This window comes from Balaenoptera musculus, chromosome 10, assembly GCF_009873245.2.
Source record: "Balaenoptera musculus isolate JJ_BM4_2016_0621 chromosome 10, mBalMus1.pri.v3, whole genome shotgun sequence".
Classification (NCBI taxonomy): Eukaryota; Metazoa; Chordata; class Mammalia; order Artiodactyla; family Balaenopteridae; genus Balaenoptera; species Balaenoptera musculus.
Genome location: NC_045794.1, coordinates 61,163,629 through 61,191,023, shown reverse-complemented (window position 1 = coordinate 61,191,023; position 27,395 = coordinate 61,163,629). Strand labels below are relative to the sequence as shown.

Sequence of the window (27,395 nt, the reverse complement as noted above, 5' to 3'; positions counted from 1 at the left end):
TATGGTATTTGTCTTTCTCTTTCTGACTTACTTTGCTTAGTATGATAATCTCTAGGTCCATCCATGTTGCTGCAAATGGCTTTATTTCATTCTTTCTAATGGCTGAGTAATATTCCATTGTATATATATACCACATCTTCTTTATCCATTCATCTGTTGATGGACAATTAGGTTGTTTCCATGTCCTGGCTCTTGTAAATAGTGCTGCTATAAACATAGGGTGCATGTATCTTTTCAAATTAGAGTTTTATCTGGATATATGCTCAGGAGTGGGACTGCTTGATCATATGGCAACTCTATTTTTAGTTTTTGAGGAATCTCCATACTGTTTTCCATAGTGGCTGCACCAATATACATTACCACACAGTGTAAGAAGGTTCCCTTTCTCCACACCCTCTCTAGCATTTATTATTTGTAGACAATTATTATTATAATGATGGCCATTCTGACCGGTGTGAGATGGTACCTCATTGTTAAGAAACAGATATTATTATTATCTCCATTTTACAGTTGGAAAAGCTGAGAAAAAGCGAAGTAAAGTAATTTGTCTAAAGTCACCCAGCCAGTAAGTGTTAGAGCTGGTTTTCAAACTCAGGTGACTAATACAGGAGTACAGAGGAACAGGAAATGAAGATGTCGTTTGGTTTGTGTAGAAAGAGGCCAAGCTTGCTGAAGATGTTTTGCAAACATTCAACTTTTCAGATCTGTCAGTGAATTGGCTGACGTCATGTACTTCATACAAAAAATATTTTAAATGTATTACATTTTAAAATATATTTTTTTCAAAAACTTTAAAGATGCATATAACATTTGAGGATTATTTAGTCACTGTTTGACATCTTATGTCTTAAAGCACAGATTATACATCAGTACCAAAAGATGTGTTAGTTTCCTCATAAGTTTTTATAGCTTGTGACTTTTTAAACTTTGAAATTTGGGGCTATTCAGCTCAAAGAAGTTTTAACTTTCTTAATTTTTAAAGTGATGAAATAATTTACACATTAACTTTCTTGAAGGCATTGGAATTGTTGGAAGATATCAACAGAATCATCTCTTGTTTTTTATAAGCATTGTGAAAATTAAATGTCACTATGTTCTTTCATTAAAGTTCTGCTGCCAATGTACTTTTTGAACACCAATTTACGTTTCTGTTGTGTCTAACAAAAATAGTGCTTTCACTTAAAAAATAAGGGCAATTTTAGTAAATAGACTTTAAGCACCTTGCTTATCTCAGTTGATTTTAGACTTCCTTAAGTTTTCTGTTTCTGTACACTGTGCCTGAAATTTTAAGGAAATAATACTCTAATTCTATACCCTTTCTGATTTTGGTAAAAGCTAGCAAGTTCAAAAGTATGTTATTTTAATGTGTATGTGAGGAGAATGACCATGAAATAAGGCTAAAGATACTGATGGGTGTAATTTTGTTCTCTGTATAGATGTTATTGGGAAGATATATTGTTTTTTTACTTTATTGACTCTTTTTCGTACTTTTTTTCACTTTTCTATCAGTCCTCATTTGATTGATCTTTCCTATAATTCAGAAATTCAGATTATGAAAATGGTGCATGAGAAGCATTACAAGAGAAAACCAAAATGATGCTGCAAATAAAATCCAGTATTCAAGAGTGGAAAGATGGACTTTATTAAAATGTAAATGAAGGAAAACTGAGAAAGATACTTGCTAGATAAATATCAAGGGATTAAAGTCACTGATGTGCTATTAAGGCACATTTAAGAATCATTTAAAATTTCTAAGAAAATGAACAAGCACCATTAGAAAAATGAATGAAGGAGATGAACAGGCAGTTGACCACCAGAAAAACAAAACGACAACAACAACAAAAAAACCCACCAAAAAACACAAAAGAGGCAAAACTGTGTAGTGGAAATATTCGTACTGCATCTATTCTTGTCATATATTGATAAGATGGATTGTATGCATCCAGATTCCAGCATGAATTTGAGTCTCAGGAACTACTCTATCTGAAAGTCAAAGTCATAAAATTGAGTATAAATCTGGGAATATTTATATAAAATTTTGACTCCTCAATTTACATTACTCCTGTATTCTGGAGCTTAATATTTTTTTAGCATGGTTGTATGTATACAACAACTCCTAGGAATTCTTCCACCAAAGGATAGCATTCCCCCAGACTATCTTAATAACTCTCAAAATACATACTTGTAAATCTGAATGTTGTTTATGAAAATGTTTAAATCTACTAGTAGCTCAAGAAATGAAAATTAATAGCATCTACCTCACAGAATTGTTGAGAGGATTATATAAATTATTATATGTGAAGCACTAAGTGCTTGGCACATTGGAAATGTTACTTAGTGTTAGTTATTACTATTATGAAATTAATACTGTTAATAAATACTCTCTCATTTTCACTTATTATATGGACAAGGACTAAATTACATTTTTAGCACTTAGCATTTTACCAGACACAGTATGCATTCTTAATACATATTTATAGAATTATTCTTACAATAATCAGTGTGGTCTCACTAGCTACAAGGAGCAAGCACAATGTATGCACCTCCAGGGGGGTTTCTGGTGGTTTTTGACTAGGGGGAATTGTCACGTGGTATGGAGCGTTCCTGAGGGAAAATGGGAGTTCCCCTGTTAATGACTATTAGGGGATTTGCTTGTTTCTTTTGCCGCAGTATGTGAACTCAGGTGAATTGAATTACAGATTATATTACCTAGTTTTAACCAAGCCAACCATCCCAAAATGATATGTCTTGCAAAAATAGCTGAAAGGATATTGCAGATCAGTTATAGTTGTAAAGATACAAGTGCAAGCACACACTATTGATTGTTTGACTCATCTTCCTGGCATAAACATCTCTTTAGCAGTTATTTTTAAATTCATTTTTATGTCGTCCTTTTCAGGTTCAATTTTTGTGTATTTTAAAATATATATTACTACATATTTTTAAATTTAACATCTTTCTTGGAGTATAATTGCTTTACAATATTGTGTTAGTTTCTGCTGTATAACAAAGTGAATCAGCAATATGCATACATATATCCCCATATACCCTCCCTCTTGCATCTCCCTCCCACCCTCCCTATCCCACCCCTCTAGGTGGTCACAAAGCACGGAGCTGATCTCCCTGTGCTATGCGGCTGCTTCCCACTAGCTATCTATTTTACATTTGGTAGTGTTTATATGTCAATGATACCGTCTCACTTTGTCCCAGCTTACCCTTCTCCCTCCCCCCGTGTCCTCAAGTCCATTCTCTACGTCTGCGTCTTTATTCCTGTCCTGCCCCTTGGTTCATCAGAACCATTTTTTTTTTAGAATCCATATATATATGTGTTAGCATATGGTATTTCTTTTTTTCTTTCTGACTTACTTCACTCTGTATGACAGACTCTGGGTCCATCCACCTCACTACAAATACCTCAATTTCATTTCTTTTTATGGCTGAGTAATATTCCATTGTATATATGTGCCACATCTTCTTTATCCATTCATCTGTTGATGGACACTAAGGTTGCTTCCATAAGCTGGCTACTGTAAACAGGGCTGTAATGAACAGTGTGGTACATGACCCTTTTTGAATTATGGTTTTCTCAGTGTATATGCCCAGTAGTGGGATTGCTGGGTCATATGGTAGTTCTATTTTTCGTTTTTTAAGGAACCTCCATACTGTTCTCCATAGTGGCTGTATCAATTTACATTCCCACCAACAGTGCAAGAGGCTTCCCTTTTCTCCACACCCTCTCCAGCATTAATTGTTTCTAGATTTTTTGATGATGGCCATTCTGACCGGTGTGAGGTGATACCTCATTGTAGTTTTGATTTGCATTTCTCCAATGATTACTGGTGTTGAGCATCCTTTCATGTGTTTGTTGGCAATCTGTGTGTCTTCTTTGGAGAGATGTCTATTTAGGTCTTCTGCCCATTTTTGGATTGGGCTGTTTTTTTGACATTGACCTGCAGGAGCTCCTTGTGTATTTTGGAGATTAATCCTTTGTCAGTTGCTTCATTTGCAAATATTTTCTCCCGTTTTGAGGGTTGTCTTTTCATCTTGTTTATGGTTTCCTTTGCTGTGCAAAAGCTTTTAAGTTTCATTAGGTCCCATTTGTTTATTTTTGTTTTTATTTCCATTTCTCTAGGAGGTGGGTCAAAAAGGATCTTGCTGTGATTTATGTCAAAGAGTGTTCCTCCTTGAGTTTGATAGTGTCTGGCCTTACATTTAGGTCTTTAATCCATTTTGAGTTTATTTTTGTGTATAGTGTTAGGGAGTGTTCTAATTTCATTCCTTTACATTTAGCTGTCCAGTTTTCCCAATACCGCTTATTGAAGAGGCTGTCTTTTCTCCACTGTATATTCTTACCTCCTTTATCAAAGATAAGTTGACCATATGTGCGTGGGTTTATCTCTGGGCTTTCTATCCTGTTCCATTGATCTATATTTCTGTTTTTGTGCCAGTACCATACTGTCTGGATTACTGTAGCTACGTAGTATAGTCTGAAGTCAGGGAGCCTGATTCCTCCAGCTGCGTTTTTCTTTCTCAAGATTGCTTTGGCTATTAGGGATCTTTTGTGTTTCCATACAGATTGTGAAATTTTTTGTTCTGGTTCTGTGAAAAATGCCACTGGTAGTTTGATAGGAATTGTATTGAATGTGTAGATTGCTTTGGGTAGTATAGTCATTTTCACAATGTTGATTCTTCCAAACCAAGAACATGGTATATCTCTCCATCTATTTGTATCACCTTTAATTTCTTTCATCAGTGTCTTATAGTTTTCTGCATACAGGTTTTTTGTCTTCTTCGGTAGGTTTATTCCTAGGTATTTTATTCTTTTTGTTGCAATGATAAATGGGAGTGTTTCCTTAATTTCTCTTTCAGATTTTTCATCATTAGTTTATAGGAATGCAAGAGATTTCTGTGCATTAATTTTGTATCCTGCTACTTTACCAAATTCATTGATTAGCTCTAGTTCTTTTCTGGTAGCATCTTTAGGATTCTCTATGTATAGTATCATGTCATCTGCAAACACTGACAGTTTTACTTCTCCTTTTCCAATTTGGATTTCTTTTATTTCTTTTTCTTCTCTGATTGCTGTGGCCAAAACTTCCAAAACTATGTGGAATAATAGTTGTGAGAGTGGGCAACCTTGTCTTGTTCCTGATCTTAGAGGAAACGGTTTCAGTTTTTCACCATTGCGAATGATGTTGGCTGTGGGTTTTTCATATATGGCCTTTATTATGTTGATGTAAATTCTCTCTATGCCTACTTTCTGGAGAGTTTTTATCATAAATGGGTGTTGAATTTTGTCAAAAGCTTTTTCTGCATCTATTGAGATGATCATATGGTTTTTCTCCTTCAATTTGTTAATGTGGTGTATCACATTGATTGATTGGCATATATTGAAGAAACCTTGCATCCCTGGGATAAATCCCACTTGATCATGGTGTGTGATCCTTTTAATGTGCTGTTGGATTCTGTTTGGTAGTATTTTGTTGAGCATTTTTGCATCTATGTTCGTCGGTGATATTGGCCTGTAGTTTTCTTTTTTTTGTGACATCTTTGTCTGGTTTTGGTATCAGGGTGATGGTGGCCCTGTAGAATGAGTTTGGGAATGTTCCTCCCTTTGCTATATTTTGGAAGAGTTTGAGAAGGATGGGTGTTAGCTCTTCTTTAAATGTTGGATAGAATTCACCTGTGAAGCCATCTGGTCCTGGGCTTTTGTTTGTTGGAAGATTTTTAATCACAGTTTCAATTTCAGTGCTTGTGATTGGCCTGTTTATATTTTTTATTTCTTCCTGGTTCAGTCTCGGAAGGTTGTGCTTTTTTAAGAATTTGTCCATTTCTCCCAGGTTGTCCATTTTATTGGCATATGGTTGCTTGTAGTAATCTCTCATGATCGTTTGTATTTCTGCAGGGTCAGTTGTTGCTTCTCCTTTTTCATTTCTAATTCTGTTGATTTGAGTCTTCTCCCTTTTTTTCTTGATGAGTCTGGCTAATGGTATATCAATTTTGTTTATCTTCTCAAAGAGCCAGCTTTTACTTTTATTGATCTTTGCTATTGTTTCCTTCATTTCTTTTTCATTTATTTCTGATCTGATCTTTATGATTTCTTTCCTTCTGCTAACTTTGAGGGTTTTTTTGTTCTTCTTTCTCTAATTGCTTTAGGTATAAGGTTAGGTTGTTTATTTGAGACTTTTCTTGTTTCTTGTGGTAGGATTGCATTGCTATCAACTTCCCTCTTAGAACTGCTTTTGCTGCATCCCATAGGTTTTGGGTCATCATGTTTTCATTGTCATTTGTTTCTAGGTATTTTTTGATTTCCTCTTTGATTTCTTCAGTGATCTGTTGGTTATTTAATTTCCTTCAATGTAAATGGATTAAATGCTCCAACCAAAAGACATAGACTGGCTGAATGATACAAAAACAAGACCCATATATATGCTGTCTACAAGAGACCCACTTCAGACCTAGGGACACATACAGACTGAAAGTCAGGGGATGGAAAAAGCTATTCCATGAAAGTGGAAATCAAAAGAAAGCTGGAGTAGCAATTCTCATATCAGACAAAATAGACTTTAAAATAAAGACTGTGACAAGAGACAAAGAAGGACACTACATAATGATCAAGGGATCAATCCAAGAAGAAGATATAACAATTGTAATATTTATGCACCCAACATAGGAGCACCTCAATACATAAGGCAAATGCTAACAGCCATAAAAGGGGAAATCGACAGTAATACAATCATAATAGGGGACTTCAACACCCCACTTTCACCAGTGGACAGATCATCCAAAATGAAAATGAATAAGGAAACACAAGGTTTAAATGACACATTAAACAAGATGTACTTAATTGATATTTATAGGACATTCCATCCAAAAACAACAGAATATACTTTCTTCTCAAGTGCTCATGGAACATTCTCCAGGATAGATCATATCTTGGGTCACAAATCAAGCCTTGGAAAATTTAAGAAAATTGAAATCATTGTCAAGTATCTTTTCCGACCACAATGCTATGAGACTAGATATCAATTACAGGAAAAAAACTGTAAAAAATACAAACACATGGAGGCTAAACAATATTACTCTATTATAAAACCATACATGATACATATAAGTTAATGGTTCATACATACTCCTGGTTCAAGCTTAGGGTCACCAACTTCTTGGTTTGTTAGAGAATGTCCTGGGTTTATCATGTTTTCCTATGTCCTAGTAACCTCCTCAGGCCCAGGCAAACCAGGAATGTTTGTCACTCTACAATATTTTTTTACTAATAGGGATGCATAATCAAAAAAACTACAGAGACTACTGTTTAAATCATCTTTTCACCATCCTTCAAGGGGTAAGAATGGGATACACCAGGCCCAGTTAAGACTGATAAGTCTGATCACTTTACCTCCATATGATTAGGCAATTTCTAGAAACTTCAAACATAGCCTAGTAGGACAAAAGGATCCCCAGAAAAATGCACTTTTCAAATCCTGAGTTCACTGGCCTCAAGTAATTTGAAAAGGCGAAATCCAGACCTGTTTGTCTAGTAATTCCAAACTGAGTGAAATATGAGGGTTACTTATGGTCACTATCAAGAGCAAGATCTGCTCAGAGTAAAAGAATCAAAGTGATGCCAGGCCTCCTAAGATATCCTGTCAAGAGACTGTGATTATGATCACAAGGAAAAGACATCTTCTTGGTCTAGAATTTTCTCTTCTTGCTAATGGGATGAAACCCCACTGATAAGGCAGAGGCACTCTACCTGCCCAGCCTCTGCTCACAGCTTCAGAGTAGACGGAAATCTCTGCATGTAGAGACCCCATTATCTGAGAACTGCCACTACTTGCGAGTTCCTGTAGCAGTGCTAATATAATACTCTCTGACAAATATTTCTTCAAAATCAGAGAATATAATTCTATAAAAATTCATTTTTTAATGTGGCCTGTAGAATTTCAATTCATCTCACCTAAGGAAACTTATATGGTCCTGGATGAATAAGGAATCTAAAGAAGTAATAGAGTAATTATATTAAAAATCAGAAGATTTTAACTATTGAAAAAAGTTTAATTAAAAATCCATGAAGGGACTTCCCTAGTGGTGCAGTGGTTAAGAATCCACCTGTCATTGCAGGGGACACGGGTTCAATCCCTCGTCCGGGAAGATCCCACATGCCATGGAGCAACTAAGCCTGTGTGCCACAACTCCTGAGCTTGCGTTCTATAGCCCATGAACCACAACTTCTGAGCCTGCGAGCCACAACTACTGAGCCCGTGTGCTGCAACTACTGAAGCCCGCGCCTAGAGCCCATGCTCTGCAACAAGAGAAGCCACCGCAATGAGAAGCCCGCACACCACAACGAAGAGTAGCCCCTGCTTGCCGCAGCTAGAGAAAGCCCGCGCGCAGCAATGAAGACCCAATGCAGCAAAAAGAAAAAAGAAAATCCATGAAGACAATACAACAATAAACAATAAACAATAAAACAGGTAGAAAAGTATACTATGTATATGTCAGTTTACCTTTAGCCTGTTTCAAACTGCAAGTTAAGGAGTAATTAATCATGAACTTAAATTTTAACAATGCAATAGTTAAGCAAACAGCAATAGTTCATTTTACTAAAAAGATAGTGACTCCATGTACATGATGCTGAATAGCAGTGTGATGGTTAATTTTATGTGTCAGTGTGGCTAGACTATGCTGGTTGATATTTGGTCAAACACTAGTGTAGATATTGCTGTAAAGGTATTTTTTAGATGTGATTAACACTTACAGTTAGTTGACTTTAAGTAAAGCAGATTACCCTCCACAATGTGAGTGGGCTGCATCCAATCAGTTGAAGGCCTTATGAGCAGAGACAGATTTGCTGAAGAAGAATGAATTCTGCATTTATACTGCAACGTAGTTATTCTGCCTGATTTCCCAGATTTCAGATTCACGACTGCAGCAGCAACTCTTGAGTCTCCATCCTGCCACCTTGCTCTACAAATTTTGGACTTGCTAGGCACCACAATCGTGTAAGCCAATTCCTTAAAATTTCTCCTTTCTCTCTCTTTACCTGTGTCCCCCATCTCCTTCCCTGTTGGTTCTGTTTCTCTGGAAAACCTTGAGTAATACAAGCAGATTTGAAATATAAAATCACTTGGCTTCTCTTTTAAGAATAACGTCAATCACTCCACTATGTGGAAATTCCTAGGTATTTGGCAGTATATACAAAGTAACTCTCAATCACGTTAAAAATACATTGAAAACACATTTACGTTTTACCATCATAAAATACATTTGCATCATAAAAATATTATGATTTTAAATATTTATAGCTGAGGGAAGTTGGTGGTTGCTTTAGTTGAGAAGAAAAAGATTTAGATAATTTAGTCCATAGGAGTCAACCATTCAACATAAGCGATTTTAAAAACTGAATTTATTGAATTATCTTTTTTTTTTTTTTTTTTTTTTGGTCTTCAGACCAAAGAAATGCCAGAATTCACCAGTTCTTTGGTTTCTAGAGATGTTGTTAACTATACTACAGATAATTCTGTACAGGGTTTTTAAATGTATACCTGCATCCTGTTATTTTATACAGGGTACATTTTAAAATAAAATCTCCTAAAAGAGATTAAAATCTCTTAATACTAAAGGAGTGTGATTTTAATTTTAGAACACACATTTACCTTTCAAAGGTTTAAAATTTAATTGATTTCCCTTTTGAGTTTAATCTGTTCTCATCCATTTCCCCAACTATTGACTATGACCATAATATAACATTACATGCTATTTGAAACTTAATAACATTTTGTTTCTGAATAATATTGATGGAATTCTTAAAGGGAACTATTGGCATATAAGGAAAATATTTAATATCTGAAATGTTTAATTCTTTAAGTCTACTCTAACTAAAATGACAATCTAGAATATTAGATAACAGGAATCTTTTGATACATGTAAAAATTTTTTAAATCTCCTTAAGTTTTTTGTTTTTAACTGCTACCCTTCTTCTATACTACAGTACATATTTTGAATTAAAAACAGACATTAACTTTAGATAACAGATAAGAATTTAGAAGTTTTAATAACTAAACAGATAAGAGTTACATTTAACCATAAACTATTCCTTTGTTGTCATGTCTGAGAATTTCCCTTGTACATAAATGACAATTAAAATAGTCTCAGAAAAACAGAAATCAGGTACAATGGAGTACATGCTATCAGCTGAGGTGCTATCCCCGGTGGATTCCAATTTGGATATGCTGTCAATAAAAAACAATAGTTAAGAGCTCAATTTAGTTTCAAGAAGAGGAAGTAATTGAATTAATACTGAAATATTCTGATACATACTTCGAGGTTTATCACGTTCTTTATTTTCTAAAATAGAAAAAAAATAATATTACAAATTAAAATCATTCATTTGCTTTTGTGGCTTTTTGAATAAGATAATCAACTTAGGAAACTCAGCTTGGCTTTTTAATTTAAGAAAACTAAAGCTTTCTCTGCAAATCCCACACTACTTAAAAATCTGTATGATTTCCCCTGACAATGATGCCATGTCAACAAATATTTCTAGAACATCTCTCATACTGAAGACACAAAGGCCTGAAATAGATAAAACTATATATAGTAGTTAACTTTATTTTTGGCACTCTGTCATACCCATTTAAAGTCCCCGAAAAAGATAATAATTCCTTCATATTGAGTTTGGGTACCAGGATTCTGCAGTTTATTGAGTTTATTTATTTCATTTATTTTTATTCATTTATTCATTTTTGTGTGTCTACTATGTATTGAGCATGATTCTAGGCTTTTGATATAATGGTGATTGGGAACAAAATAAAGTTCTTTTCCTTACAGAAGAGTAAGGGGAGAAAATCTATCATCAATTTTAAAATTAAATAAATGAATAAAAGTGATTAAAAAATATCATTTCAGAGAGTGATTAGTGTGATAAAAAGGTTCAAATGATAGAAAATAATGAGGAACTTAACTATGTTAATAGCTAAAATTTATTGAGAACCTACTTTTTTTGGGCCCAAGTCACTCTGTATGGTTTATCATATTTAATCCTCTTAATCACCTCCTGAGTTAAGCCATCTGATTCCAAGGCCTATATATTTAACCATTGTGTTATATCTCCTATCCTCAAAAAGGAAGTAAAAAAGATAAAAGTTGGCTTTCTATAGAAATTGATCAATAAAAGTCAAAAGTCATAGGACTTAAAGAAGTGGAACACAACAGATATAGCAGAGATAAAAATATAAGAGAATGTCATTAAAACTTGAATAAAACAAAAATTTGCTAATTCCCCCCCAAAACCTGAGTATAACATAACATTTAAAGAAGTTAAATCAGTAATTAAACATTTACAAACACACACACACACCAGAACAAAACAATTTTACAGAAAATTTCTCCCAAACATTCAAAAAATAAGTGAGAATCTTACACAAATTATAAGCAAAATATTAATAGAAGTAATGTTCCCAACTTTCAACTTCTTTTATGAGGCTAATACAACCTTGAAGTCAAAATCATATGAGGAGAAATGAAGAAGGAAAACTACAGGCCAATCATAATTCTGAAATTAAATGCAAAAATTACAAGTAAAATGTTAAGAAGAATTTAGCCATCTATAAAAGAAACCTCATGACTAAGTTGGTTTTATCATGGGAATGAAAGAATAGTTTAAAATTAGATTACTGAGCTATCACTTAACTCTCAATATCTATATGAAAATATAAATCTCACTGGTTAAGTTGTATTCACTAAATATATATACAGCTTTTGTATGGCAATCATAGTTCAAAAAAAGGTTTAAAAAATAATGAGAGGGCTTCCCTGGTGGCGCAGTGGTTGAGAGTCTGCCTGCCGATGCAGGGGACACGGGTTCGAGCCCTGGTCTGGGAAGATCCCACATGCCGCGGAGCAACTAGGCCCGTGAGCCACAATTACTGAGCCTGCGCGTCTGGAGCCTGTGCTCCGCAACAAGAGAGGCCGCGATGGTGAGAGGCCCGCGCACGGCGATGAAGAGTGGCCCCCGCTTGCCGCAACTAGAGGGGGCCCTCGCACAGAAACGAAGACCCAACACAGCCATAAATAAATAAATAAATAAATAAATTTATTAAAAAACAAAACAAAACAAAAAAAACTTGCAAGCTCTAGCTAGTTGGATTTCAGAATTTAAAATAATAATAATAATAATAATAGAAACAATAAACAAAATGGAAATAGGATATAGAATATAATAAAAGATAGATTATAAAAATTTTTTAAAAACATCATGTACCTACCTCTTTACAATAACTTGAAAATATTTGTGAAATGGGCCAATTTAAAAAACTGCATTTACTCAAAGAGGAATTTAAAGCACAAGTAATTTTTTAAAAGGTTACAAAATATTATTTCCAAACAGTTTCCAAAAAAAAAAAAGAAAAGAAAAACATCATTTTATGTAGTTTACAACATTAAGACTTTAAAGGAAAAAAATTGGGGATCATTTCAATAGATGCAGAAAAAAAATCTGGTAAAATTAAACATTTATTCAAGATAAAAGCTCACAGCAAAATGAGGAAAAGAGAAAACTTCCATAACGTGGCAATGAGGACTAATTAAAAACAATCTAAACCAAATATGCATAATGGCCAAACATTGTCAGGAATAAGAGAATGGTGCTACTGTTACAGCTTATGTTCAACACTGCACTGGAGAATTCACTATTAATATTAATAAAATAAATAACTGATATAAAGATTAGAAGAAAGAACAAAACTTGCATTTATATTTATGATCAGCAAAAAAATCAATTAGGAAATATAATTTAAAAATACCATTTATAATATCAACTATAGATTACCAAGCAATCTAATTTAAGATGCAAGACCTTACTGAGAAAATTTCAAAATGTAAAAGATGTATAAAAAGACCCAAGTAAACAATCTTTATTAATGGAAATAGTCAACGCTGTAAAAATGTTATTTCTTCCCAAATTTATCTATAAATTCAATGTAATTCCAATCAAAATTTCATGGTTTTCTGTGGCATTGATAAGCTTATCCTAACACTAATTTGCAAGAGCAAAGGGCCAAGAATGGCCAAATAGTTTCTGAACAATTTGGAAAAGGAACAAGTTACCTCCTACCAAGTATCAAAGCTTATTGTAGCGTTGGTAGCTTGTATGGTGCTATCTTGGAGACCCACTGTCAACAGCTGTCTAAGTCTCCAGGATGGAAATGTTTGTAATGGACAAAATCTCTCATCAAGCACAACTAGAAAATCCAAATAAAATACAACAAAAACAATGTTTAAGAGCATCAGAGATTTGCAAAAGCAGCAAAGACTGGAGGGTCCAGATTTCAGAGCAGGAGATCCATAAAGAGGTGGGCTGATGTTATGAACGCTGCTCTTTCTTTGGGGCCATTTGTTGATTTGGGGCCCAGGTCTAGGGCTGAAAAACTGGGCTTTGCCCAGGAAGAGGCCATTTTTTGGGAAACAGAGAAACCGGCAGAGCTTTGGTTGGCCTTACAGAACTAGAGAGATAAAACTGGAGTATTGAGTAGTTCAAGATCCAGGTGGAAGGTAAAGGTGGAGGAAATAAGCCCAAGAAATGCCCATTTTGTCCTCAAGCTATTTGTTTAATTTTGAAACTATGAGGGGTAGGAGGCTAAAAACCTAGGCTGAAAGCCTTTGGAAATCAAAGTAGATGTTTCAGTAATTTCTGTGTGTTAAAGCAATAAGGATTGGAGTTCAGAACGCACTAGGGAAAGGCAACAATAAACACACCAGTCTCCCAGTGGAAAGCCCCCGAAGTCTATACTCTTGGAACAGAGCAAACAGAGGTAGAACACGCCTTAGGTAAATTCTAACCCAGCCTTGACTAAGTTGTGTTTAGATTAAGGTGAACCACCCTGACTCTATCTGTTCAGCAGAGGAAAAGGTAGAACTCTATGTTTTTGTTTCACACCATGTTGTTAGGTGTTTAACTTATTAGGCACACCAAGTGTTTCTACAATCTACTACTGTGGAACAAACTTTAAAACAGTAACAACTTATTATTATTTCTCACAATTACCCAGGTTGGCTGGTTCTACTAGGCAATTTCTCTGCTGTATCTAGTGTCATCAGGGTTCAAGGACGTGGGTGCATTTAGCTGGAGCTCAGTTGGGGTTTAAACAGAAAGATGACCTCTCCTCTTCCAGGGCCTTTTCAGTGTGACCACTCCAGCAGGAAAGCATGGATTTCTTGATATGCTGGACAGCTTTCAATAGAGCAAAAGCCGAATCTGCCAAGTCTCTTAAAGGCCAGGTCCAGAACTGGCACAACATCAAGTCTGTATTCAAGGGGAGGAGAAATAGTCTGGACTTCTTGATGGGAAGAGTGGCATGCATGGAGAGGAAGGAGGAATCATTGATGGTCATCTTTAAGGACAATTCCCCATACCAAGATACAGAGCATGTTACCAAAACCAAGAGAAAAAACAATCTTTAAACTAAAAACAGGCTCACAGGTGATCTGGATGCTGGAGTTTTTAAAAAGAGGTTGGAGTATTTGAGCGTGGTGATGATGGAGCTGACTGTGTCAAAGGGAGACTAACCAAAAATGTGGTAGGAGAGAGAGGCAAGAGGCAGATCACACCTGGGCTTGTTGGCCTCATTGAATAGAGTCAGATTTTCCTTTAGTTGCAATAAGAAGCAGTTGAGGAATTTTAAGAAAAGAAGTGATTTGATCTAATTTGTGTGTGTGTGTGTGCAGAACAGCTTTGAATAGAGTGGGAAGAGAAGTGGGGAGTCTGCACTAGTTCAGGCAAGAAATGGCAGTGATCTGGATACTGGGTAGGAAGGGGAAGTGAAAAAAAAAAGAGTGTATCACTGTTATCTTTATATCCCTTTGTCTAGAAAACAGTAGTTTGCAAATAGGAGGTATACAGGAAATTTATTTTTTAAACCACTTTGAATGAAATCTCATATTAGAGAGACCAGGCTTGCAATTTATATTTTAATTGAAGTATGACATGAATATGGAAACATGCATACCTCACAACTGGAAAGACTGATGAGCTATTACAAAGTGAACACACCTAGATAACCATAGCATAGGTCCAGAAAGTCTTTTTGGTACCTTTTTCTAAACACTAACCCCTCTTTCCTCTCCAAAGGTAACCACTATCCTGACTCTAAACCTAGATTAGTTTTGTCTGGTTTTGAACTTTATATAAATGGAATCATTTAATATACATTATTTGAGTGTGTCTGTCTTCTTTCATGGCATCACACATCTTTCACAATTTTCAAATTATCTCCTCTCTTCACCTCCTTCACTCTGTCCTCAATCAAGAATTTATGCTTATCCTTAAAAAGTAACTTTGTACTGAGAACCCGTCTGCTCTGAGAATCAAAAATTTATATTTATACTTAAAAAGTCTTTGTCCTGAGAACCAAAAGGCTGATGATGAAGAAACACATATTAGTTTTAAACCACAATTAATTTGGACATTGATTAATGTATTACTTCTGAGCAAGTCACTATTTTAATAATAACTAGTAAAAAGAGATGAAAGGGAAGCAAATACAAATAAGAAAAACATGTCAGCCAGTAGTTATTTTGAGTGTTGCAGCAAACTGCATCAGTTATGCTTTGCTCCTTTCTGTCCTTTAGCCTGAGAGAGAAAATAATCAGTGAAGAAGGGAGGGATCCTCTGGATTTAAATATGATCATTTATGACAAATGATTTATTGTATATCATTATATAGCAGCAATCAAATCTTGTCTTCTCTATAAATTCGAGGATCCAAATTTTTAAATGTAATGAATTTTTGGAAACTTTGCTTTCCAAATAGAATGCCATGATTATTTGGTTTCCTTTTTGCTTACGGCAGAGTTTCTTTATGCAAGTATCTCCTTCTTCACACAGAGAGCAGGGTGTTCCATTAGTGTAAGGGGGCATATTTGGATAATTTCCTCTGTGAAAAAGAGAAACAATGATTAGCTAAATAACTATCAATTTCTCTATTTTGTGCATGCATTTATGCAAGTTGTTTTGGTCCCTAACCATGAATGTTGAAAAGGAAAAAAATAACAACTTAGGTCCCAATTTTATGCTTATTTCTCTTGTTTTTTTTTTGTTTGTTTGTTTTTCATTTTTTTTTTTGACAAAAGAAACTATTAAACTATTAAAGTAACTATTAAAATTATTCTTTACAGGATGTCCCCAATCCCTGTGGCAGTTGTATTCTTGAATGTTCTCTAGAACACAAATTAGATGTGAACCCAATATAGTTGTGCATGTGACAGCCAAAGTTTTTGTTGTAAACACTATGATTATCTCTTGATTTTTTAAACGGAAATTTAAGTCGCAAATGGAAACATATGTTTTATAGTTTAATTTAAAATACAATACCATAGTCGTTGTCTAGTTCTATTTGATGATGTAGCAGAAAGGTTTGGCAGCTATTATGCCTGACTTTCAATAATATAAGCTGATACATGTTAACAAACCTCTTTTTTTCTTTTCCCATCTCTGTGTCTGTGGAAGACTTTAAAAAGTGTTACTTACCTAGAGTACACAAAGAAAAACATTAATAATATGAGTTGTATTCCATTAAAGAATATGCCACAATTTATTCATTCATCTGTTGATGGACATTTGGGTTGTCCCAGTTTTGGGGTATTATTAGTAAAGTTACTATGCACATTTTGAACATTCATATATGTCTTTATATGGACATACATTTTCTTGTATACATACCTAGGAGTGGAATGAATAGATCATACGGTAGGTGCATATTTAACTTTTTAAGAAACTGCCACAATATTTTTTACAAAGTAGTTGTAGCATTTTATATTCCCACCAGCAGTGTGTAAGAATGGCCAGTCTTTAGCCATTATAATGGTTGTGTGGTGGTATTCATTGTGGTATTAATTGTATTTCCCTAATGATTAATGATTTTGAACATTTTTTCGTGGGCTTGTCATTTGCATATCTTGTTAATCTTTTGTCCATTTTTCTAATTGAGTTTTAAGTTTTTGTAAGTATTGATATTTAAGGGTTCTTCCTATATTCTTGGTGTAAGGTCTTTGTTTTGCAAAAGAATTTCTTCCATTCTGTGGCTTGTCTTTTCATTCTCTTACCAGTTTCTTTGAATAGCAGTCATTTTTAATTTTAATGAAATCCAACTTATCAACTTGTTCTTTTATGGATCATGCTTTTGGTTTGGTAGCTAAAAAATCTTTGGCTATCTGAAGGTCACAAAGGTTTCATCTATGTTTTCTTCAAAAAGTTTTAAAGGTTTAGGCTTACATGTAGATCTATGATTGTATGTTTTGTATATTTAGATCATAGATTGTATGTTTTGTAGATCCAAGTTTACTTTTGTTTTTTATATGTGGGTGACAGATTGTTCCAGCACCATTTGTTGAAAAATCTTTTTTCCACTGTGTTGCCTTTGTGCATTTGTGAAAAATCAGTTGAACATATGTGGTCAACTGTGTGGGGTTATTTCTGGACTCTGTATTCTATTCTACTGATCTATTTGTCTAACTTTACATCAATATCACAATGTCATGATTATTCTATTTTAATAATTTTTGAAAACAATAGTGTTAGCTACTTCAAATTTGTTCTAGTTGTTTTGACTATTCTAAGTCATTTGCATTTCCTTATGAATTTTATGATGTGTTTGTCAATTTCTACTACAAAAGCTTGCTGGGAATTTTTATTGGGATTGTATTGAATCCATGGATCAGTTCAATGAAAAATTATATCTTAACAATGTTGAGTCTTTTAATCCATTAATAAGGTATATTGCTCTAATTATTTGTGTCTTTGTTAATTTCTCTTGTGACTATTATGTAGTTTTCAGTGTATTGGTCTTCCATGTTTTCTGCCAGATTTATCCCTAAATAATTTATATTTTTTGATGCCATTATAAATGGTATTATTTTTTTTTAATTATTTATTTATTTATGGCTGTGTTGGGTCTTCGTTTCTGTGCGAGGGCTTTCTCTAGTTGCGGCAAGTGGGGGCTACTCTTCATCGCGGTGCACGGGTCTCTCACTATCGCGGCCTATCTTGTTGTGGAGCACAGGCTCCAGATGCGCAGGCTCAGTAGTTGTGGCTCACGGGCCCAGTTGCTCCGCGGCATGTGGGATCTTCCCAGACCAGGGCTCGAACCCGTGTCCCCTGCATTGGCAGGCAGATTCTCAACCACTGCGCCACCAGGGAAGCCCGGTATTTTTATTTTAATTCAATTTATGATTGTTCATTGCTGGTATATGGACATGTAATTAAGTTTTGAATGTTGATCTTATATCCTGAAAAATTACTAAACTTACTTTTTAGTTGTAGAAGAGTTTTCATAGATTCCATTGGATTTCTATATAGACCTACTGACCAGCAGTCAGTAAAGTATGAACCATAGGTCGTATCTGGCCTGTGCTCTGATTTTGTGCAGTCTGTGAGCAAAGAATTTTTTTTTAAAATATACTTTTAAAGGGTTATTTAAAACAATACAAAACAAAGATGAATATGTAGCAGAACGTATGTGTCATGCAAAGCCTAATTTACTGTCTAGTACTTCACAGAAAAATTTTTTAGTACTGGTATAATGTTACATGTAGGCTTTTCATAGATATGCTTTATTAGGTTTAAGAAGTTCCCTTGTATTTTTAGTTTTCTGAGAACTTTTATCAAGAATGAATGCTTGACTTTTTCTCAATCTATTGAGATGATGGTATAATCTTTATTTATAGGTTGATTAATATGGTGAGTTACATTGATTTTAGAATGTTAAAACAGCCCTAAATTACTGGAACAAAATCCATTTGGACAAGATATATTATGCTTTTACTCTATTGGGTTCAGTTGCTAAATTTTCTTTAGAATCTTTGTACCTATGTCATAAGAGATACTGCAGAAGATCTGAATAGGCATTTATCCAAAGAAGACATGCAGATGGCAACAGGCACATGAAAAGATGCTCAATATCACTAATTATTAGAGAAATGCAAATCAAAACTGCAATGAGGTATCACTTCACACCAGTCAGAATGGCCATCAGCAAAATGTCTACAAATAATAAATGCTGGAGAGGGTGTGGAAAAAAGGGAAGCTTCCTACACTGTTGGTGGGAATGCAAATTGGTACAACCACTATAGATAACAGTATGGAGGTTCCATAAAGAACTAAAAATAGAGCTACCATACGATCCTGCAATCCCACTCCTGTTCATATATCCGGAGAAAACCGTAATTCAAAAAGACACACGCAGGGACTTCCCTGGTGGCGCAGTGGTTAAGACTCCGTGCTCCCAATGCAGGAGGCCCGGGTTCGATCCCTGATCAGGGAACTAGATCCCACATGCATGCCACAAATAAGAGTTCGCATACCACAACTAAGGAGCCTACTAAGGAGACACAACTAAGGAGCCCGCCTGCTGCAACTAAGACCCGGTGCAACCAAATAAATAAATAAATAAATAAAATATTAAAAAAAAGATACATGCACCCCAATGTTCATTGCAGCACTGTTTACAATAGCCAAGACATGGACACAACCTAAATGTTCATCAACAGATGAATGGATAAAGAAGGTGTGATATATATAGATACAATGGAATACTACTCAGCCATAAAAAAGAATGAAATAATGCCATTTGCAGCAACATGGATGGACATAGAGATTATCATACTAAGTGAAGTAAGTCAGACAGAGAAAGACAAATATCATATGATGTCACTTATATGTGGAATCTAAAAAGATGATACAGATGAACTTATTTACAAAACAGAAACAGATTCACAGATGTAGAAAACAAACTTATGGTTACCAAAGGGGAAATGTGAGGGGAGGGATAAATTAGGAATTTGGAAGTAACATATACACAGTACTATATGTAAAATAGATAAAACAACAAGGACCTACTGTATAGCACAGGGAACTATACTCATTATTTTGTAATAACCTATATGGGAAAATAATCTGAAAAAGAATATATATATATTCATATATATATATATATATCTGAATCACTGTGCTGTACACCTGAAACTAACACAACATTGTAAATCAACTATACTTCTATAAAAATAATTAAATTCCTTCTGCACAGATTAAAAAAAGAAATATTGCTCTGTAGTTTTCATTTTATTTCTCCTTTGTAATTTGTGTCTCTTGAGGAACTTTTCCATTTCCTCCTAGTTGCCTCTTGATTATTTAATTCCATTATTATTTTGAAATAACCTTCTTTATCCCTGGTAATATTCTTTGCTATAAAATCTACATTATCTGATATTAACATGAACCCTGTCACTTTCTTTTGATGAATGTTAGCATAGTAAACCTTTTCCCATTCTTTTACTTTTAATCTATTTGTGTCTTTTAATTAAAATATTCTTCTTGTAGGAAGCATATAATTCGTTCTTTTTTTTTTAAAGATTTTTTTTTGATGTGGACCAGTTTTCTAAAAGTCTTTATTGAATTTGTTACAATATTCCTTCTGTTTTTTTATGTTTTGGTTTTTTGGCCACAAGGCATATGGGATCTTAGCTCCCTGACCAGGGATTGAACCCACACCCCCTGCATTGGAAGGCAAAGTCTTAACCTCTGGACAGCCAGGGAATTCCCTTGGTTCTTGATTTTTTATCCAATCTTCCAATCTCTGCCTCTTTATTTGGGTATTTGTATTATTTACATTTTACGGGATTATCGACATAGAGTTAAGGCTATCAAATCTTATTCTATTTGTCCCATTAGCCCTTTGTTCCCTTTTTCTTTTTCTGTCTTCCTTTGGATTAATTGAATATTTTTTTAAGATTTAATTTTACCTGCTTTGTTGGCTTATTTGCTATTACTGTTGCTTTTGTTATTTTAGTAGTAACTTTAGGGTTTATAGTATGCATCTTTTACTTATCTCATTCAAGTTAAATTATTCCACTTAACATTGAGTAGAAGAACCTTAAGGTAATACACTTACATTTTCCCCTCTCAGCCTTTATGCTATTATTATCATAGATTTTAACTTTACATATATTATAACCCTCACAATACATTTCTATTATCTTTGATCAAACAATTATCTTTTATTTTTGAAAAATATTTTCACAGGAAATAGAATTCTTGGTCAACAGTTTGGGTTTTTTTTCTCTTTCAGTATTTAAAGATATGGTTGTCTTCTCTCTTGCATTGTTTCAAGCGAGAAACCTGCTGTCATCCTTATCTTTGTTCTTCTGTATATATGTAACATGTCTTTGTTTTCTGGTTACCTTTAAGATTTTCTCTTTATTATTGGTTTTGAAATGTTTGATTATAAGGTGAGTTGGTGTAGTTTACTTCATGTTTCTTGTGATTGGGGCTTGTTAGGTTTCTTGGTTCTGTGAGTTTATAATTTTCCTTAAGCATACAAAGTTTTGGGCCGTATTTCTTCAAATATTTTTCTATCCCTGCCTCATTCAGGAAATCAATTCCCTCTAAAGTTATCTCACAGTTCTTTTTTTCTCTTTTTGGATTCTCTTTTTATCTCTTTTGGATTCTTTTTTTCCTCTGTGTATTCTACTTTGGATGGTAATAAATAAGTGTTCTACAATTTCTCTGCTATTTATAAAAATTGTACTCTGCCCCAAGCTTTTAGACTATATATTTGTCATTCTTGGTTTTACTTCTGAGTGAGAGGAAATGAAAGAAAATACAGAAAGAGATATACACATTTGTACCTCTCCATAGCAATTTCGACATATGTCAAGTCCCTTTTGCCAAATCTGTATATTTATTCTTTGCCAATGTTTTCATCTTTTCTACATTTTATTTTTACATGTTTGTTTGTTAAAGAGTTGGATTATTAACTGATTTAATCTTCCTTGTACAGATATATTGGGATTTGAGTTCCAGAATTTCATTTTTGGAGACTCCCATTAGACTTTTGTTATATTTCATCTAGATATGCAATTACCAGCAAGGCAGTCAAAAATTTATAGTATTCTTTTCTTAGAAGAATGTGTTTTTCATCATCATTCTCAATCATTTACCCATTCAAATTATGTTATATTATATTATATTATATTATATTATATTATATTATATTATATTATATTATATTCACATCTGCCAACCTATTTTGTATTCTAGTATTTAAATATTATTGTGACAATGTATTTTATATTATCTTTTTTTTTTTTTTTTTTTTACTTAACAAATGATCTCCATCATTTTCCCTCTCAAGATTAAATAATTCATGACAGGCATAATTTTTCACACATTCTCTTACTAACTTTTATTTCATTTATTTCTTCTGATTAGCATTATAGAGGGAGACTCCACTTATAAAAAATATACTTGTCTCTTTAGTGTAAGATCCTATTTTTAGAAACAATACTTAACATATATTTCAATTTAAAATATTTTTAATAGCAAAATAACTTACGTAGGTCCATAGTCACATACAAATATTGCAGTGTCAGGTCTCCCAAGTTTAGGACAAATTGTAATTGCACAACCAACTTTATATGAATTGGCCCAAACTACCTATAAAGAAAGGAATTTTAAAATAAAATATGCAAAACAACTCTACACAAACAGTGCATCATGGGAACAGGTATAATCGTTGTCATGCTACAAAAAATGAATATACATAAATATTTATTGACTATTTTTTTCTTAATTTCTAATATTTAGTTTAAAACAATTATTTTGTTAAGGCTGCATTCATGAGGGCTACCTAACTAGTCTTTCCTCACTGATAATTCTCATAAATCAAGAGGAGGCTATAATATATAGCCAAAATCATAATTTCTTCCAGATGATTTATGAAATGTATTTTTATTTTCTCCATGGGTATATCATACAAAAAGCATTAAAACCAGATTATAAATGAAAACAATAATTAACTTCTATTTCTTTTTCTCAGAAAAATTCTACTAAATTTATGACCACATTTTAAATTTTGTGGTCTTAACCATATTCTTACCTTTGTCAAATCACAAGAGACAGGTAGGGATAGAGATTAAGAACATACTGAGCTTATTGCAAAAAAAAAAAAAAATGCCTGCCATAGGGATGGTGAATCTTAATTTTTGTCTATTTGCAAAGAATAGCAAAGTTATTTGAAAGGAAGAAGACTCCTATGGAAAATTAGCCATGGGGAGAGAGATAAAGAAGTGAAGTACATAACTATTCCTTTGTGACATGACAGAATGAAAAATTTCTCTACTTCCCAGATGAACAAAGGGAAAAATACTGATCTACTCCATTTGGAAAACAAAATAATCTAAGGAAGGTTGATTTTGACAACATAAATGAATTTTCTGAACTCATTTATTTTACAATTCAATTAACAAAATATACTAACATATTTTATAAACCAATGTATTAGTCACTATTTTCGAGGGCCGGGGTGTAGCCAGAATCAACAGTTTTGAAAATATATTTTAATGCTCTTTGATTGCCTGAGAGGCAGCAAAGTGCAATAAAAAGCACAGTGAACCGAGAACTAATAGATGAGTTTTGCTTCTAACCATGTGTGTGTCTTCGGAGAGTGACAGATCAATTCTGAGCTCGTTTCCCACCTAATATAATGAGATTAAGCTAGATCCTTGAAAGATCATTTTCCTTTTGAATGCTTTAGAAAGTTGATAAACTATATGACTGCAAGTACATATATTTTAACTTAATCACGTTTAAAAATTTGGTTCATGAACAACTGACTACACTGTGAAATTTTATTTGCTTAATATATTTAAATTGATCCTTTTTTGGCTTTGGGAATGGTAAAAATAAATACTATGTATAGGTTTGAATGTACTGCTTTCATTAAAGTGACTAGATTTAACATTAATATGAACATTGGTTGCAACTTCAACATGACTATCTGCAAATGGTAAATGCAAGAAATTTTAGCTCATTTTGTTTAGAAAATTAAGCAAGATATAGTTGTTGAACCAATAGGAAGAATGCACCAATTCCTAATGATTTAAGCATATGTGTAAATTAGCCCATGAGGTGTGATTCCATTCTCTCAGTTTTCCTAGCAGAAGCCAAACCATGTTCTTTGCAAATGACATCTATCCTGAGAAGGATTTCTACACTTACAGCATTCTGTTATCGGACAAAGAGTGATTAGAAGGGGAGCATAGAAACTGCTAATTTCTGATAAAAATGACTTGCTTTAAGACACTATATGTTCATTCGACTTATGCAGATGAGTCAGTTTGGAGAATAAAGTTAGCTCTTTCTGTTGCTTAAATGGACCTTTCTAAGAGCTCAGTGCCATGTCGAGGATTAGGTTAGCTAAAAAGTGACTTCCTCTTCTTACCAAAAACTCCCACCCAAAGCAACCAAAAGATTGGAAAAATTATAAGAAATAATGTTTTTCAAGATACTGGACATCAGGCAACAATGGATAATGTTCCCGAGAGTTGGAGGGAAAAGATGCGAGCTGTAAAATTGTCTCAGTTTATTGTACTGAGTGAGTTTCCAGGCTGTGTCTGGGGGTGGAGATGGTGGAGAAGTCAGGAGAAGCTTGATGGAGTCACATAGTTGAGGGACAGAGCTGAGAGTCTGGGGAGACCAAGGAAGCAGGAGTAGGGGAGAGGTGAAAATCTTCTAAGTGACACAACTGTGGAGGTCTCTAGGGGGTACTCGTCATCAGTTCAGCAGAGCACTAATCAGAGCATGCATGTGTGAAAACTACCCCAGGCTGGGAAAAGAATCACCTATAAAAACTAGAGGAAAGAATACAGAGGCTTACACAGGGCCAGGAATAGGGATAGTGGGCCTGTTCCCACTGGCCAGACTGGAAAATTTAATCATTTCTGGGGCATCCGGTAGAAGAATCTTGCCTCATTGGTGAGAGAGAATTAGCCCTAGACTAAATACTGCTTTAATGCCATCTAACATATTTTAAAAGCAGGAACCAAAAGGGACAAACAAATTCCAGATAACTACATCCCAGAAGACAGTTAAGAATATTTATAGGTATATAAAGAAATCCAGCGTCCAACAGGGCAAGATTTACAAAGTTGGGAATATAATAAAATTTACCCGATGTGAAAAGAAGAATAGTTTCATTATTATGAAATTGCTTGAGACCTGTAATGAAGGAAAAAATTTAAAGGCAGTCAGAGAAAAAAGACACATTACATACAGGGGAATAAATAAAAGGATTACAGTAGATTTCTTGTTGGAAATAGGGCAAGTGAGATGACAGTGGAGTAAGATTTTAAAGTTAAAGAAAAAAAAACCTCACTACATAGAATTCTATTCCCAGTGAAAATCTCCCAAACGAAGGTGAGTTTTTCAGATACACAAAAGAAACGCTAAAGAAAATGCTAAAAAATTGTCTTGTGATTGAATTATGCATACATAAGAACTAATCAATAAAATCTGAAATACTTACCTGTGTATAATGACCACAAGTTTTGGAACATGATAGACGATTAAAATCATAAAATTCAGTTTCATTATACCAAAAGTCAACAGCAGATTTTGGTGTAAATATAATTAATGCACCTAACCAGATATTTTCTCCAACAAATTGAAATGTTGGATGGCATTGATATGATTTTGATAAACAGGGGTTGTGTCCGAATTTGCACTTGTTCGCCCATGCTTTAGCAGTCTTCGCTAAACTTTCATCCCAACTCTGAAAGATAAAAATAATTTACATTGAATTGTGCATATTTGTTCGGATTAAAGTTATTCTAATGGTTGTAATAAATTAATTTTTATTTAAATTTATTATTTAATGAAATATAGTTTTTCTTTGGTATTTATTATGTTCACAGTGAGTCATTTCTCTTTAGTTCTGTTTCAGAAGCACTTATTTAGTACCCACTCTATGACAGTTCATTTTTGTATTTTCAGTACCTAGCAGATGGCCTGGTACAGTAGAGACACTCAACAAATATATTTGAATGTGATTTAAATAAGTCAGAGTTCACAGTCTAGTAATTCAGAAGGTTACGCAAATATATCATAAGTAAATCATGAGAACCCATTTATAATTAAAAATAGAAGAAGCCTCTTAGCACACTAAGAATAGAATTTCCTTAATTTGATCAAGAGTATCTACAAAAGAAAATCAAAACCCTACAATAAGCATTAATGTATAGTGGTAAAATATTGAAAGCTATCCCCTAAGATTGAGAATGAAACAAGATGTCTAATTATTTCTGCTTAAAATTGTTCTGGAGGTTAGGTAGTATAATAAAATAGGGAGCTATAAATATATGACAAAAGATATAAAACGTATAATGACTGGAATCTCTCATTATTCACAGATGACATGACTGGGTTAGAAAATTCAAATGAATACACAGACGAAACTATTAGAAATAAGTAAAATTATCAAAGTTGTCAGATACCAGGAATAGATACAAAATTGTATTTCCATTTACACTCCAGAAACCAATAGCTTCAAAAATATCAAATATATATAATTAAATCTAATAAATGATATAAAAACTATCTCTATACTGAAAACTATAAAACATCACTAAGAGAAATTTTAAAAGACTTAAATAAATGGAGAGATATTAAATGTTCATGTGCTGAAAGATTCCATATTGTAAAAAATATTGGTCTTGATTTGAATACATTCCTAATGAAAATCTAAGTAGGTTTTTTAGGGGGGTGCAAATTGATTATAAGATTTATATGGAAATTCAAAGAAGAAACAATAGCTAAGGCAACCTTTAAAAAGTAAAACAAAGCTAGAGGACTTACTCCACCAGACATCAAGGCATCATAAAGCTACATTAAGACATTGCAATATTGGCAGGAGGGTAGACAAATAGCCCAACTGAACAAAACAGAGTCTAGAAATAATTTTTGACAAAAGTATAGGTATAGTTTAGTCTTAGTATAGGTATTATTGGCAAGATGATTTTTAAAAAATATATATATATATTTTTTAATTATTTAATTATTTATTTATTTATTTTTGGCTGTGTTGGGTCTTCGTTTCTGTGCGAGGGTTTTGTCCAGTTGCGGCAAGCGGGGGCCACTCTTCATCGCGGTGCGCGGGCCTCTCACTATCGCGGCCTCTCTTGTTGCGGAGCACAGGCTCCAGACGCGCAGGCTCAGTAGCTGTGGCTCACGGGCCCAGCTGCTCTGCGGCATGTGGGATCTTCCCAGACCAGGGCTCGAACCCGTGTCCCCTGCATTGGCAGGCAGACTCTCAACCACTGCGCCACCAGGGAAGCCCTAAAAAATATTTTTATTTTAAATTAATTGTAGATTCACAAGAGGTTAAAAAAATAGTACACAGAGGTCCTGTGTAAATGTCACACAGTTTCTGGATTGGTAATGTTTATGTAAATATAGCACAATGCCAAAATCAAGAAATTGACATTGGTACAATCAACAGACCTTAAGATTTCAATAGTTTTACATGCATTTATTTGTATGTGTGTGTGTGTGTTTTCATGCAATTTTA

The 27,395-nt window shown here is 34.0% G+C and overlaps 1 protein-coding gene across 1 annotated transcript in view; it reads right to left on the bottom strand.

The window, feature by feature from the left end:
- Nucleotides 1-10,140: 10,140 nt before the first annotated feature.
- Nucleotides 10,141-27,395, bottom strand: part of GLIPR1L1 (GLIPR1 like 1) — a 32,218-nt gene continuing 14,963 nt past the window's right edge. The window contains exons 2-6 of the mRNA XM_036867427.1: nt 25,356-25,601; nt 22,386-22,486; nt 15,844-15,932; nt 10,321-10,347; nt 10,141-10,232 (exon numbers count right to left, since the gene is read on the bottom strand). Coding sequence (XP_036723322.1) covers nt 10,141-10,232; nt 10,321-10,347; nt 15,844-15,932; nt 22,386-22,486; nt 25,356-25,601 — 555 coding nt within the window. The remainder of the gene's footprint in view (nt 10,233-10,320; nt 10,348-15,843; nt 15,933-22,385; nt 22,487-25,355; nt 25,602-27,395) is intronic.